This window comes from Xenopus laevis, chromosome 1L (assembly GCF_017654675.1).
Source record: "Xenopus laevis strain J_2021 chromosome 1L, Xenopus_laevis_v10.1, whole genome shotgun sequence".
Classification (NCBI taxonomy): Eukaryota; Metazoa; Chordata; class Amphibia; order Anura; family Pipidae; genus Xenopus; species Xenopus laevis.
In genome coordinates this window covers 202,342,691-202,359,695 of record NC_054371.1, presented here as the reverse complement: position 1 = coordinate 202,359,695, position 17,005 = coordinate 202,342,691, and the positions used below count along the sequence as shown (strand labels likewise).

The following is a 17,005-nucleotide window of genomic DNA, read 5'->3' as shown; positions in this document are numbered from 1 at the left end:
GTAATGTGCATAATCATACCCATCAGCTGATTCTTTTTTTATTCCTGCGTGAGTTACATAATCTGTTTTTCCAACAGTTGTCATTAACCCAATTTCCAAAAGTCTCTGATGTGTGCCTTGTGCTCGGCTTTTCCCCACCCCCTGTAATATTTCTATGACTTGTTATTCTTGCTGTACCCTAAGCTTATTCATTAGGCAGCCTCTGCCAGTTTTGATTGGCCGTTAGTCTTGTTATTGGAATGGCTGACAGCTGTCTGCCAAGCCGTCTGCATAGCCTTCCTGTGCTCTCTGCTACTAAGCTCCACGGCACTATTGTTTCACATATAGCCCTTTATTCTTCCCTTGCCGTAAATGCTTCCCAGCTGTATCCTGATACAGCAACTTGCAGGACGTTTTAATTAGTTCCAGCTTGTTCTGTGTATGCAGTGTGTGTGATAAGCAAGAAAGTACAGTAATCCTTTTAGTGTTACGGTCGTGCTTCTTGAAGTAGACACGGGAAAGGAAGTTTGAGGTGCCTTTAGCACTGAAGGAAGCTTTCATTGGCCGACTGGGTGCAGTTACAGGCACAGATTAAGGGGACACAATCATCAAGATAAAAATGTTTTATTAGTTGCGAAAGACCCATTGTAATATTGAGTGCATTAGCAATTGCTGCGAAGAATCTGTTTGTTCAATTTAAAACTAGCAAATAATCCTCTATTGTGTATCTTGGTTCTACTTTGTTTCCGGTTGTGGGTAACACAAGGGATTAAATGCATGTGGCTCAGGGTTCTGACAGCCTGGTGGAAGGGAGTCGTATTGTACGAGTATATGGCCACCTTCCTATTGATCCGTTTGTTCAATAGGAACGATCAGAACTGCAGGAATTGAAGAGGAGCTGACTTCACCACATACAAGCACTGTCAGATGAAACAATCAAACATATTAAATCAAGAGTTTAAAAAGCAAAAAAATCATTACCATCTACTCAAAATGTAACAATTAGTCTACCATGCTGGAAACAATTCATTCCAGCATGGAAAATAATAGTTCAAGGCCCTTTTTGCATCAGGCCATAAGGATTCTGATGGGTGTTAGTGCTCCCTGCTGCTGAGCTACTCTGAGCACTGACACTTGCATTAAACATAATGGATTTCAAAGGAAACATACATTCTGATGAACTGACACAGGTATCAACTTTGAACGGGTAGTAGGAAATTCTGGGAATCCTTCTGGACTCCCTAAATCAATCTTTCATAAGTCTGCCCCATAATTAAACTACACTTCACAACTTGTTTTTGAACAGTAGCAAAAAGGATGTATTGCATATTTATTTTGTTCATACACACAAACATTGATTACAATATTTGAGCAGATTCTTTCAATTGACTCATTTTGGTTCAAGAGGGCCTCAAGTTTTTGGTGTATAATATACACAAATGTGGTTTCCTGTAGGCAGACTATTCCAATATTGTAACATAAACACAGGGTGGGAAAGCGACAAGTGCTTTTTCTTTACTGAGACCCTGAAATAAACACTTAAAGTCATAAAATTATTATGAAGATTCTCTACTTGGAACATACAGCCTAAAACCTGAATATGTAGAAAAACATTCCGAGTTTGTGATGTCCATTCAGTGCTGTGACATTTCCTGTACATTATTCTGTCACACATAGCAGGGCTGTAGTGCAAAAGGTCAGTCTTTTACAAACATGGACCAAAAATAGATGAAACGGTTTCAGGCAGCATCATGAATTTTCATATTTCTGTGTCTAGTTTTAGTGACTTTCAAGAAAAGTGAGTCTGAGCCATGTATGTCCTGAGCTATTTTTATATTCAAGATAATCTTTAGCTACTCAACTTGAACAGGCAACAGAAGCTAGATTATTGCAAGATGATATATTAAAGAATTCCTAGAATATTTCCTTCCTAGACTGTTTTTATGGCAAATACCTCTTTACAGAAAGGCAAAATATATACATTAGTGGTCAAAAATATTGTCTCCTTTGCAGTTGCAGTCAAATAATGCACCCGTTCTTTCGGTAATCTTTGAAAAATAAAAATGCTATGATATTAACAATCGTATTTCCTGTTTGCAGTGGAACAACACAAAAAAAAGCAAAATTAATGTCACCTTTAAAAAGTTGTAAGAAATAGTTAGACTAAGCCAGTGATTCTCCTTTATGTATGGCATCATGAAACTAGGGAATTACCAAGGCATTTTGGTGCACAATATTGATAAAAAAGGCATACCTCAAATTTAGAAGAACTGGAGCAATTTTCAGCACAAGAGTAGTCCACACTGTCAGTACAGAGGGCAAACATGTAGAGAGCTCAAACATGGCTATAGCAATTGCTTGATTCAGTTATTGTTTCCAAAGGTTGCCCTACCAATTATTGTGTGGCCCATTTACAAATGTTTATATTTTTCACAAGTCAAGTTTTTTTAGTGTTAAAAATCATCGATTTTATTTATTACTCTAAACCACAAAAAATGTGTAATTTATTAAGCGTTAAAACCAAGAAAAACTTCAATACAAAACTTTGCCATCTAAAAGTTGTCAAGGTCATATAGAAGTCAATGCAAGCCGTCCTTTTCCGATTTTAAAATCTTTCTTTAATTCAAGCTTTTGGAGGTTTTCAGGGGTTTTTTTTCACTATGAATATTTTGAGGAAATAGAGGTTTTCAAGGTTGTCGTTGTTTCGTTTGTGCTTTTCATATTCAGGTATTTTAATAAATGACTTAGCATTTGTAGTTTTAGGGAAAATGTGTTGTTTTTTTTCATGCACAGAAGAAAAATTCATTTTGATGATACCTCTATTGAACTGCGTGGGTTCATCAGCCATCTGGGAGCAATATCAGGCATACCACCCTCCTACTTTGCTTGACATTTGACCTGTGGGTGAAAAGAACCAATAATGAGGGAAATAACCCTGTGTTAATCTTAAATCCTTTTGCAGGCTTTTACAAAACTGAACAGGCAGAGAAAAATAAAATTGGCCTAGTCTAAGTTTTTATAAATACATGCCGCAAACAAATCTTTTCTTTTCAGATCTTTTAAGTTTAGTAGTAGCTTTCTTTAGTCCTCATCGAGTTTATGATGAGATTTGTAAATGCTGTTTACACTTATTTTTTTAAAGCAGTCAGAGATGTTTTCTTTAAATGTCACCATAAAAAAGAGGAGTCTGTTGCTTTAAAGGAACAGTAACATCAAAAAATTAAAGTGTTTTAAAGTAATTAAAATATAATGCAGTGTTGCCCTGCACTGGTAAAACTGATGTGTTTGCTTCAGAAACACTACTATTGTTTATATAAATAAGCTGCTGAGTAGCCATGGGGGCAGCCATTCAAAGGAGAAAAGGCTCATGTTACACATCAGATAGCAAATAAGCTCTGTCTGTCTAATGGTCTTATCTGTTATCCATTAGTTGTAAGGAAACCCGAAAATCCTCTCCAAGATGGCATTGGATCCTGCTGGTCGCAGCACTGTGACGTCAGCGTCTTTCCGTTCCCGGATTGGTCGCCGGCGTCGGAACGGACTTCAGCGCGTCCAAAATTGGCGCCAAATCCAGGCCTATTTAAAGCAGCTCCAGGATTTTCTCAATGCCCGATTATAGGTTTTCACTTGCTGACTCCTGGGTGTGTTTCGTCTTGATTATATTGTGTACCGACCTTGCCTGAACTTTCGTCTTTGAACCTCGTCTGCCTGAACTGATCCTACTGCCTGTTTACGACCATTCTACTGCTTACTCCTTTTGTACTGCGAACTCGGACTTGTTACCTCCTCCTTGGTCCTTACTACCTCAGGGCCCTCGGGCCTGACAGTATAATCGGGCCATGGACCCTTCTGAGGAGCCTCAAGTTCCTACGGATGTCGGCAGAGCCGTTTGCGGTTTGGCTTCTCGTATGCAGACCTACGAAGCCCAGCAAACCCACTTCGGCCAGGCACTAGAAGCCATCCTGGAGAAGTTGTCTGCCTTGTCTCCAGCGGTTTCTGTTCGTCAGCCTGTTCCTGCTACTCCGCTCCAGATTTCCGAACCTCGCATCCCTGCACCTCCCCTGTACAGCGGTGATCCGGAATCATGCCGTGGTTTCATCAATCAGTGTGAGATCCAGTTCACCCTGCTTCCAGGTCAGTTCGTCTCGGAGCGAGCGAAGGTGGGCTACATCATCACCCGCCTGCAAGGAAAAGCTCTGGAGTGGGCTTCTCCTCTCTGGGAGAAGGAGGATCCGGTCATTGACGATGCCCAGGCCTTCATCCGTGACCTTCGCACGGTGTTCGACGCCCCTGGTCGATCTGCTTCTGCTTCTGCCCGCCTATTCCAACTACAGCAAGGCACTCGTACAGTTCCTGAGTATGCCATTGAATTTCGTACCCTGGTGGCTGAAACTTCGTGGAACAATGATAGCTACCATGCTGCCTTTTATAATGGTCTGGCAATGCGCATTAAGGACGATCTTGTATCCCGTGAAATACCTCCACGCTGGGAAGATCTCGTTGCCTTGGCAGTAAAAGTGGATACCCGGCAGAGGGAGCACCAAGTTGATCGGGAGCGGACAAGGAGATTCTAGAGATTCCAACCTGTACTGGCTCCTCGCTTCCAAAGACCATTTCTTCCCAGTTCGGCTTCTTCCCCAGCTTCTCCTTCTTCTCCTGTGACTCCTGCCATGTCTTCTCCTCCGGCTGTAGAACCGATGCAGATTGGACGAGCTCGTCTCTCCGAACAGGAGAAGCTTCGAAGAAGGGCTGCTGGCCTCTGCCTTTACTGTGGGGGCAAGGCCCACTTCGCCTATGAATGCCATCTGAAGCTGGGAAACGCCAACACCTAGGTATGTTTGGGGAGACTTACCTGGGTGGAATTGGTCCTTCTCCCCATTCTTCTACTCTACGTTTCCTTCTTCCTGTACAGATCCGATTTGGAACCCAAAAGATTTCTTCTCAAGCTTTCCTTGATTCTGGCGCAGCAGGGAATTTCATGGACAAAGATTTTGCTGAAAGACATTCCATTCCTCTTCAACCCTTGGCTGTTCCCCTCCGTGTTCTAGCCATTGATGATCGTCCATTATCCTCTGCTGTTATTTCACAGTCTACCCTGGAACTCTCTCTCATTGTGGGTACAATGCATCTCGAAAGACTGTCCTTTCTCTTAATTGACTGCCCTTCAACTCCCATTGTGCTAGGTCTACCCTGGCTGAATATTCACAATACGGTTATTGATTGGTCTTCAGCTCAGGTCTCCCGCTGGAGTCCTTTTTGTCAACAGAACTGTCTGCCTACCAAACCTCTTATCAAAGTTTCTTCTGTGACCCCGAATTCTTCTTTACCTCCAGTTTATCAAGTCTTCTCTGATGTTTTCAATAAAAAGTCTGCTGAAACCTTACCTCCTCATCGTTCCTATGATTGTCCTATTGAACTGCTTCCTGGATCCATGCCTCCTAGGGGCCGCACATACCCACTTTCTCCTTCCGAAACCTCTGCTATGAAAGAATACATCCAGGAGAATCTCCAAAAGGGGTTCATTCGTCCATCTTCCTCCCCGGCTGGGGCTGGATTCTTCTTTGTGGAAAAGAAAGACGGCGGGTTGCGGCCCTGCATTGACTACAGGGGTTTAAACAAGATTACGGTGAAAAACCGGTACCCTCTTCCCCTCATCTCAGAATTGTTTGACCAACTCAAGGGTGCAAGCCTCTTCACCAAATTAGATCTACGTGGGGCCTACAATCTTGTCCGGGTCAGAGAAGGAAACGAATGGAAGACCGCATTCAATACTCGTGACGGGCATTATGAGTACTTGGTTATGCCCTTCGGCCTTTGCAATGCTCCTGCGGTCTTTCAAGAATTCGTTAATGATATCTTCCGGGATCTGTTGGGGAGATATGTGGTCGTTTATTTGGATGACATTCTTATTTTTTCCAAAAACCTCCAAGAACATCGTCTTCAAGTTCAAGAAGTACTTTCTCGTCTACAAAAGAACAACCTGTTTGCCAAGTTGGAGAAATGTTCCTTCGAAGTATCATCCATTTCCTTCCTAGGATACATCATTTCCCAACAAGGCTTCAAGATGGATCCAGCCAAGGTTTCGGCAATTCAAGATTGGCCTCTTCCCACCAGTGTCAAGGCTGTGCAAAGATTCATCGGCTTTGCTAACTATTATAGACAGTTCATTAAAGGTTTTTCGTCAAAGATTGCTCCAATTCTGGCGCTTATTCGTAAAGGGGGTAAACCGCAGCATTGGCCTCCTCTAGCCTTGGAAGCCTTCAAGACTCTTAAAGAATCCTTTTCGTCTGCCCCAATCCTTAGGCACCCTGAACCTCTCCAACCTTTCTTCATCGAAGTGGATGCCTCGGATATCGGAGCAGGAGCAATATTATCCCAAAGATCCTCCTCTGACGGCAAACTGCATCCGTGTGCCTTCTTTTCCAAAAAGTTTTCCTCCTCCGAAAGGAATTATGACGTGGGGAACCGTGAGTTATTGGCGGTCAAACTTGCTCTAGACGAGTGGAGGCACTTACTTGAAGGGTCATCGGTCCCTGTAACCATCTTCACCGACCACAAAAACCTAGAGTATATTCAGACCCTTAAGCGCCTCAATCCCCGACAAGCCAGATGGGCATTGTTCTTCTCACGTTTTAACTTCATCTTAACTTTTCGTCCTGGTTCAAGAAACAAGAAAGCGGACGCTCTTTCCAGAAGTTTTATCCCTGAAGATCCCATCTCTGAAGACCCAGAATCCATTGTGCCTCCTACAAAGATCATCGCCGCCCTGTTCCCTTCCCTTGCCTCTCATCTTTTGTCCATTCAATCTTCTGCTCCTGTGGAAACTCCTGTGGGCGTAGCCTTCGTTCCTCCTGAGCTTCGTCACTCCATTTTGGTCCAGTCTCACAGTTCAAAGCAGGCTGGTCATCCTGGAATTAAAAAAACGACTGAACTTTTATCTCGTCTCGTCTGGTGGCCTTCTTTAAGAAAAGATGTTAAAGACTTTGTTTCTTCCTGCTCCACTTGTGCTGTATCCAAATCAGGACATTCTCCTCCCAAAGGCCTACTTTTACCTTTACCTGTTCCTTCCCGCCCTTGGACCCATTTGGCAATGGATTTCATCGTGGATCTTCCTGCTTCCTCTGGCTACACTGTCATATGGGTGGTGATTGACAGGTTTAGTAAGATGGCACACTTTATTCCTCTTCGGAAATTTCCTTCTGCTCCAGAACTTTCGTTATTATTTATTAAACATATTTTTCGTCTCCATGGTTTTCCTGCTGAGATTGTCTCTGACCGGGGGTCCCAATTTGTTTCAAAGTTTTGGAGGTTCCTTTGTAAAGCCCTGAATATTTCTCTTCAATTTTCTTCTTCATATCATCCCCAGTCTAACGGAGCGGCAGAAAGAGTTAACCAGGCTCTTGAACAGTTCCTTCGGTGTCATGTATCCCTGTGTCAGGATGACTGGGCTGACCTTCTTCCTTGGGCCGAATTTGCACATAATAATGCCTTACACTCTTCCTCTGAAAAATCTCCTTTTTTTTGTGTTTATGGTCTTAACCCCCTGGCCTTTCCTCAAGATCTACTGCTCACAAATGTTCCTGCCGCCAACAATCAAGCTGCCCACATGTCGGCCATCTGGGAGACTACTACTGTCAACCTGGAGAAGAGTTCTCTTGCACAAAAGAAGTTTGCTGACAAGAGAAGGGTTTCTTCCCCTCTGTATGTTCCCGGTGACAAGGTCTGGTTGTCTACTCGCAATATCCGCCTCAAAGTCCCTTCACCTAAACTTGGTCCCAAGTTTATTGGTCCCTTCCCTATCACTGAGATCATCAATCCTGTGGCTGTGCGCTTGCAACTTCCTCCTGAGATGCGGATCCCCAATGCCTTCCATGTTTCTTTACTGAAACCTGCAGTTTCTTCTTCTTCTTCGTCCTCCCCAGCTCCGGTCATTGTGGATGGACATCAAGAGTTCGAGGTAAAGAAGATTTTGGACTCTCGAATTTCTAGAGGCACCCTGCAGTACCTTATTGAATGGAAGGGATTCGGTCCTGAGGAGTGCTCTTGGGTAAGAAGCTCCGAAGTCCATGCTCCTCTCTTGGTCCAAAAATTTCACCGGAGTTTCCCTTCCAGCCCAGGTGGTCCTGAGGCCCCCCCTGAGGAGGGGGGTACTGTAAGGAAAACCGAAAATCCTCTCCAAGATGGCGGCCTCCTGGATCCTGCTGGTCGCAGCACTGTGACGTCAGCGTCTTTCCGTTCCCGGATTGGTCGCCGGCGTCGTAACGGACGCCGGCGTCAGAATGTGCGTCAACGTCAGGACGCTCGCGTCAGTGCGTCAGCGTTGGCGCCAAATCCAGGCCTATTTAAAGCAGCTCCAGGATTTTCTCAATGCCCGATTATAGGTTTTCACTTGCTGACTCCTGGGTGTGTTTCGTCTTGATTATATTGTGTACCGACCTTGCCTGAACTCTCGTCTTTGAACCTCGTCTGCCTGAACTGATCCTACTGCCTGTTTACGACCATTCTACTGCTTACTCCTTTTGTACTGCGAACTTGGACTTGTTACCTCCTCCTTGGTCCTTACTACCTCAGGGCCCTCGGGCCTGACATTAGTTAACCTGTGCCATATAGCCGTTTTTCAATTTCCGCCATTGCTCCACAGCAGCTTGTTTATATGAACTATAGTAGTGTTTCTGAAGCAAACAGATCACTTTTACCAGTGCAGGGCAACAGTACATGACATTTTCATTACTTTAAAACACTTACATCTTTTGGTGTTACTGTTCCTTTAACAACACTGTGTTTTAGTTACTTTTAGGGGCATATTTATCAAAATGTGAGTTTAGAGCTTAATAAATAAAAACTCACCCATGTCCTATTCTGATAAATACAATTCTAAAAATCCCATAGGAATTAATAGAACATGGGTGTGTTTTTATTTAAGTTCTAAACTCACATTTTGATAAATCTGCCCCCTAGTGAAAAGGTGTTTTTTTACTACATGGGGGCATCTTTACTTATATTGGAGATAATATCACTGGTGGTGTTTCGCATAGCAAGCAATTAGATTTGAACAGTCACTAACAAGTTAGAAAACAAAAGCAAAGATCTGATTGGTTACTATGGTCAACATTGCTGGTAATAATTATTTCCATTGTTAGTTAACACGCCCCATATTTTCTTTGCTATCTGAATATACAGTCACCTTTATACATATGTGTTAAACCTGTGTGGCTGATCTATCAAATAACAAAGTGGGAAATCCTGAATTATTTAAAAAAAAAGGACAAACTGACAGTTGATGATCAAAGCTGATACCTGTGCTATTTAGTCAGAATGTGTTCCGCTGCTTGGAGTAGTCAAAAGCCATAGGGTGTTATAGCAATCAGCACTGTATATTTAGTATTTTTTTTGCCACATAAAACCCATGTATTTTATTCCATATTTCTTAAACCTCTACTTAGGTGACAATGTTTCTTAATTAGTAGCTTTACTGTAAAGACCAGTTCAGAAACCTCATCATACAAAATGCAAAATAATGAAATTCTCATCACAGACATTACATGCTAAAGCTACTAATTTATCTTTGGTCATGGTATAAATCCAGAATTCTGTCTGAGAATAATAGCATGGGGAGAGAGCCTCGACAACCTGGCTGTGGTGACTCATTACCCTAAATGCAGACTAAAGTCAGAATAAGATAAAGGCAGTGAGGTCCATATCTATTTTTGTAATATCGCATTTTATTCTTAACTGTGTTGCCTGCGCTCTCTGTCCTTTTCTTTAAATTAGTAAATAATCCTTTAAAAATTTTCTGAAATCCTCTTCTGCTCCTGCTGATGGTTTTTCAAAACCCCAAATCCAGGCCAGAAGACAGGTTTAAAATCTTTTCAATAGCATTTTTTTACTGAAATTTTAACATTTATCAAGAGAAAAAAAAGAAAAGAAGAAAAAACTATTCCTATTACATTGAATATAGTAATTACATACAACTAACATCATCAAGTTTAGGGGGAAAAAGTTTAATAGTGTATTTTGTATTTATGTTATTTAGGGGTAGATTTATCAAAATGTGAATTTAGAGCTTACTAAATTAAAACTCACCATGTTCTATTCATTGCTATGGGATTTATCAAATTGTGATTTCTAACTTTCACCCATTATAAAGTCAAAAAATTCCATAGGAATGAATAGAACATGGGTGAGTTTTATTTATTAAGCTCTAAATTCACATTTTGATAAGTCTTCCTCTTAGTGTTACAGCTAGGGATGCCTAGGTTAAATCCCCGAATCCTTCATGAAAAATTCGTCAGAATACCGAATCCGAATCCTAATTAGCATATGCAAATTAGGGACAGGAAGGGAAAAATAATTAAAAAAGCATTTTTTACTTTTTTGTTTTGTGACAAAAAGTCACATGATTTCCGTTCTGGTCCCTAATTTGCTTATGCAAATTCGGATTCGGTTCGTCTAGGCACAAGGATTTGGCCGAATCCGAATTTTGATGAAAAAGGCTGAATCTTGACCTAATCCCGAACCGAATCCTGGATTTGGTGCATCCCTAGATACAGCATTTGAGTATAACATTCCAATTGTTTTTTGATGTTACAGATAATGGTGGGCAGACTTTGTCAGGTGGAAACAACTGGCCTCTGCGAGGAAGAAAGTGGACCCTCTGGGAAGGAGGAGTACGTGGAGTGGGATTTGTTACAAGTGCCTTGTTAAAACAGAAGGGGGTCACTAGCAAAGAACTAATTCATATTTCAGATTGGCTTCCTACCCTAGTGAACCTTGCTGGAGGATCTACCAACAGCACCAAGCCTCTGGATGGGTTTGATGTGTGGAAGACTATCAGGTAATTAGTATTAATAAGTACTTACAATGCAAATGCGATGTGATGATGCCATACTCAAAGAGAACTGACTTATTTTCTTTAAAATTTCTAACTCTTAGCATCAACTCCGTATTATTTATTCAGAATTTTTCAACATTACCAAACAAGAGTTCATAGCAGTGTTCTTCCATACTTTTTGTATGTTATAGAATGGCCAATTCTTTGCATCTTGGCAGTTGGTCTTCATTTTTTGGGGCATGTTTACTAACATTGGAGAGATTTCTGGCGATACCAATCAGCAATTAGATTTAAACATCCAACTATACGTTAGAAAACAAAAGCAAAGATCTCATTGGTTGCAACGGGCAACATCTCCAGATATTTATCTCCCTTTATTTTGTATAGTTTTTGAATTGTCTTCCTTTTCTGATTCTTTCAAGCTTTGAAATGGGAGTTACTGACCCCTGGAGCATTTTTTGTCCGGCAGAGATTGGTCGTTTGGTCGATCGGCCAGGTTAAAATATTTCTGTCGGCTGCCGATAATATCTCTGCAGGTATTGCCGATGCATGATTTTCAGTGGATCACAGCTTTCTCTGACATAACTTTTGTACAATTGCTGTAGGGGCAGAACATCGGCTGATCTGTTCTTTTACTACTTTATTTGATCAGAATGGTTAATGGCAGGTCGGGAGATGAGGAAGTCCGATCATTCGAGGATTCAAACGATCGGATCTTTGCATCTATGGCCAGTTTTAGAGTATTTTTCTGCTGAAAAAACTTGGCTGCAAACAACTGCAAATTGATCCCAGGACATCTTCCATAGGCTAAAACAGCAATTCGGCAGGTTTTAGGTGGTGAATAGTCGAATTCGAGTTCCTAAAAGGCCTGTGTATGTTAAATCGAGAAAATAGAATTCAAATGTTCTAAAAAACTCAAATCAAATTTGACAGTTTTGGCCATAAAAAAAAACCTTGAAAATTCGAATTTGAAATTTGAATTTTCACTTTGACCCTAAGTATCACTCAAGTATTATAAGGGATAATTTGCCCCTACTGTAAATTATAAGGATATTAGAATTCAGTGAAGAGTTATTGCTTTTTAATCAATATTTTTTATTAACAATTGTTTACAAGCACAATCATAATCAGGTGTACAATAGAAAGGTGTTCAGTACATATCTGACTTACAGATTTAACACAAAAGGTAATTCACAATGCCCCATGCACTGAGCAAAAGAAAAAAAAAAGTCTGGTAAGCCATTTTTCTGCACCTTGCCCACTGTTTTGTGCATTGTGCGAATAGCACAGGCCTCTGCTCTCCATTATTGTAGTGCAGAGACCTTCAGACTGAAGTGTGATTCAAAGTTTGATTTAGCGGGAGCCACATAGGCATATTGCAGACCTTGTGCTTCGATTTACTCAGGAATACTCCATTAAATTTTATTCACTGCAAAGCACTAGCACTGTCTGTAGTTTGTCTTATAATTTAATTAATACCCCTCACCTTGATTGCATCTATCTATGTATTTGAACTCACAAAATAAGCTATAGTTTTATACAGGATCAGAAGGGTAAGCTCTGATATGGACAAGTTCATACTACAGGATGAGCAGCACAGCCCTGTCCTTCAGTAAGTATAGGGCCCCTATACGGCTGCATGTCCTGTCGCTCCCTATGTGCAGGGTGGGAGTAGTCAAAATTATGTTTACATGCCCCCCCTGACCTCCTCTTTTGGATCCTGGGCTGACTAACCCACTCTGGATCCAAAGACCATGCCTCCAGCCATTTTTTGCCCTTTGAAAGCTTCACAAATGAGTCCTTACACATTTTATTGGAGAGTAACCAACTGTAGGAAACCTGGTAGATACAAAACTTATATACACACAAAGGAGAAAATGAAATGATTCATATACACAAGAGACAAACCACGTAATAATTGACCTATTGTAATCAGGGCCGCCATCAGGGGGGACAAGTGTCCCGGTGGTCCTGGCGCCAATGTTTTTTTTTTAAACTTATAAGGGGGACCCTGACCATCAATAGCTTTTTATAACTTGTGTATGTGTGGGGGGGGTTACTTTTTTAGCGCTGATGTCTGTGTAGTCTTTTGACTGTGATGTGGAATGGGCGGGGTCTGGGCGGGGCTTGGTCACCAGGGCTGACAGGGCCATGGGGCATGTCCATGCAAAAGATCCACAATCACAAACAGTAAGGAGGGAGGGGGTTATTAGTGGAGGCCAGTGATGTCTAGAAAGTACAGAAACAAAATTTAAAGTAATTGTTATGTCTTAGGCACAGAGACAGGGAAGGCAAAAGGTTTTTCGATGGAAAAAAGAACTTGGGTTATTTTGAAAATATAAACAGCTTTTTATGTCTGGGTGACAGGTCCCCTTTAAGTCTAAACAGGAAATAAAAAGAGTTTATATCTGGGGGAAGTTAATAGGGGTTGTTCATCTTTAAATTAACTTCTAGTATGTTGTAGAGTGAATTCTGAGACCATTTGCAATTGGGTTTTATTATTTCTGTTTTTTTGAGTAATTTAGCTTTTTGTTCAGTTTCTTGTCAATTTGCAATTTCAGCAATTTGGTTGCTAGAGTCCAATTTATCCTATCAACCATGCATTTATTAGGATAAGAGACTGAAATATGAATAGGTGAGGGCTTGGATAGAAAGATGAGTAATAAAAAGTAGCAATAAAAATACATTTGTAGCCTTACAGAGCCAGGGACCCCATTTGGCAGCTGGAAAGTAGAAGGCAAATAATTAAAATAAACTATATAAATGAAAGCCAATTGCAAAGTTGCTTAGAATTAGCCATTTTATAACATACTAAAAGTTAATTAAAAATTAAACCACCCCTTTAAATATGGCATTATAGCCATTTCTGTGTGATTACACAATTAAAATGGTTTATACAAAGTGATTCTTATTTACAAAAAAGTTTTTTTTGGGAGTTTTGTTATGCAAATAGGAGCATGATTACTTATTGAGAATACATCTTCAGTGACCATGTAAGCTAAAAGTGTTGTACCACTTGTACTCCAGGGTCTGGGCATTTGCTAGTGAGTACTACTGCTGGCAGTAATTAATGTCCTGCCTTTATCTAATAACATAAAGGAATAAATAATAATAAAGTTTATTACAAACCTGTACAGTGTTTACCACATCCGTTTGAAAAACCCTTCTGTGTGATACATGCTGTGCTGGGAGTAACTAGTAATAAGCAATATATACCCTAAATAGTGTTTCATGAAAAAATTCATAAACACAAAATGGAATTTAGTTAAGTCCCTGGAGCTGATTAACATACCCAGGTACTAAACTGCAAACTTGTATTTGGAAATAGCAACCAATAAGCAATTTGTTTTGAAATGTCTAATAAAAGTTACAAAATGGTTGGTGGCAGTAAAGGTGTGTAAGTGTCTGATTGGCTCACTCAGCTCATAAAAGGACAGACGCCCAGCCTTATAGTCCAGTGAGATTCTGATTTTGGTGCAGGAAAGGACGTGGGGTAAAACTGTCCTTTTCTTGTCATGTATCACTTCGTATTTAGAATGCCTATACAAACACCAGGACTTGTTATTCTCCCCAATCCAGGACTGAATGTTTTCTCTCTCTATACTAGGATAGGCCACCCCTACCCTCCAGACCCCGGATTCACTGCCCTCCACTTCCCAGTAATGTCTCTCTGAAGAGAAACTTCTGATGCTTAAAGCCTGAGGAATGGGAAAGTCTGTGTATGTACATGAGCTGGTGGCACATTTCCCGTCTCCTGATATAGATATATCATTCCAAGCCGTCTTTTTATCCAATAACAGGTCTTTAGCCTCCTGACAACAGATCACCCTTCCCTTTAGCCCAGTCACAATCCCAGCAAAGCCTGTGAGTAATGTCTCTGAGATCTGATCCACATCCAGGTCCCCTACAGCAGGGTCATTTATATCCTCTATCTTCCTGCGCTTTCTGTTGCCCCCCTCAGCCTCACAAAAGGCAGCTCCATCTGATTCCTGGTTCTGTAGGACAGTCAGTGGATCTGCCATGTTGCACAGCTCCTCAATTTGATGGATCTTCCTGGACATCTCTTCCTTCTTTATTTCAAGCTGCTGAACTAGATCCCAGAGTTGGTGGGAAAGCTCGTCTTTCTGCCTGGAGATGTCTCTTCTCTAGGACCTCCAGCTGTTCCCTGATGTCCCTAAACAGGGCAGTGACTCTCTCTGTCGCTCTTGCTGCTTTTTCTTCCACTTCTCTCCTGCGTTTCTGCAGTCTCTGGACTCCCCTTTCAGTCTCCCCTCTCTCTAGGCTAAGTTTCTCCAGAAAATTCCTCAGATTCTCTTTCTTCTTCTCAGAGGCCTCATTCAGTGTTTCCACATTGTGGTCCCTGTGCTCTTTTGTTACCTGGCAGTAGACAGACAGTAAACAGGCAGTAGAATCAGTTCAGGCAGACGAGGTTCAAAGACGAGAGTTCAGGCAAGGTCGGTACACAAGATATTCAACGAGAAACACACCCAGGAATCAGCAAGCAAAAACCTATAATTGGGCATTGAGGAGACTCTGAAGCTGCTTTAAATAGGCCAGGGTTTGGCGCCAATTTTGGACGCGCTGACGTCATGACGCCGACGCACTGACGCCAGCGTCCTGACGCCGACGCACATTCTGACGCCGGCGTCCGTTCCGACGCCGACGACCAATCCGAGGGCGTAAAGACGCTGATGTCATAGTGCTGCGACCAGCAGGATCTAGGAGGCCGCCATCTTGGACGCCATCTTGGCCGCCATCTTGGAAAAGATAATCGGTTTCCATTACAGTACCCCCCTCCTTAGGGGGGCCTCAGGACCACCTGGGCTGGAAGGGAACTGTCGATGAAACCTTTGGACCAAGAGAGGAACATGGACATCGGAGCTTCTTACCCACGAGCACTCCTCAGGACCGAATCCCTTCCATTCAATGAGGTACTGCAGGGTGCCTCTAGAAATCCGAGAGCCCAAAATCTTCTTTACTTCGAACTCTTGATGCCCATCTACAATGACAGGAGCTGGGGAGGAAGAAGAAGAAGAAACTGCAGGTTTAAGCAAAGAAACATGGAAAGCATTGGGGATCCGCATCTCAGGAGGAAGTTGCAACCGCACAGCCACAGGATTGATGATCTCGGTGATAGGGAAGGGACCAATAAACTTGGGACCAAGTTTAGGTGAAGGAACTTTGAGGCGAATATTGCGAGTAGACAGCCAGACCTTCTCACCGGGAACATACAGAGGGGAAGAAACTCTCCTCTTGTCAGCAAACTTCTTCTGTGCAAGGGAACTCTTCTCTAAGTTGACAATAGTAGCCTGCCAGATGGCCGACATGTGGGCAGCTTGATCGTTGGCGGCAGGAACATTTGTGAGCAGAAGATCTTGAGGAAAAGCCAAGGGGTTAAGACCATAAACACAAAAAAAAGGAGACTTTTCAGAAGAAGAGTGCAAGGCATTGTTATGTGCAAATTCGGCCCAAGGAAGGAGGTCAGCCCAATCCTCCTGACACAGGGATACATGACATCGGAGGAACTGTTCAAGAGCCTGGTTAACTCTTTCTGCCGCTCCATTAGACTGGGGATGATATGAAGAAGAAAACTGCAGGGAAATATTAAGGGCTTTACAAAGAGACCTCCAAAACTTAGAAATAAATTGGGACCCACGGTCAGAGACAATCTCAGCAGGAAAACCATGGAGACGAAAAATATGTTTAATGAATAAAGAAGAAAGTTCTGGAGCTGAAGGAAGTTTCCGAAGAGGAATAAAGTGTGCCATCTTACTAAATCTGTCAATCACCACCCAGATGACAGTGTAACCGGAGGAAGCAGGAAGATCCACGATGAAATCCATTGCCAAATGGGTCCAAGGGCGGGAAGGAACAGGCAAAGGTAAAAGTAGGCCTTTGGGAGGAGAATGTCCAGACTTGGATACAGCACAAGTGGAGCAGGAAGAAACAAAGTCTTTAACATCTTTTCTTAAAGAAGGCCACCAGACGAGACGAGATAAAAGTTCAGTCGTTTTTTTAATTCCAGGATGACCGGCCTGCTTCGAGCTGTGAGATTGGACCAGAATGGAATGACGAAGCTCAGGAGGAACAAAGGCTACGCCTACAGGAGTTTCCACAGGAGCAGAGGCTTGAATAGACAAAAGATGAGAAGCAAGGGAAGGAAACAGGGCGGCAATGATCTTTGTAGGAGGCACA

General features: G+C 42.1%; 1 protein-coding gene across 1 annotated transcript in view; it reads left to right on the top strand.

Annotated features, from left to right (window-relative positions):
- Positions 1–17,005, top strand: part of arsb.L (arylsulfatase B L homeolog) — an 86,367-nt gene that overhangs the window by 35,931 nt on the left and 33,431 nt on the right. Inside the window, exon 5 of the mRNA XM_018265492.2 lies at positions 10,570–10,813. Within this exon, the coding sequence (XP_018120981.1) occupies positions 10,570–10,813 (244 nt within the window). The remainder of the gene's footprint in view (positions 1–10,569; positions 10,814–17,005) is intronic.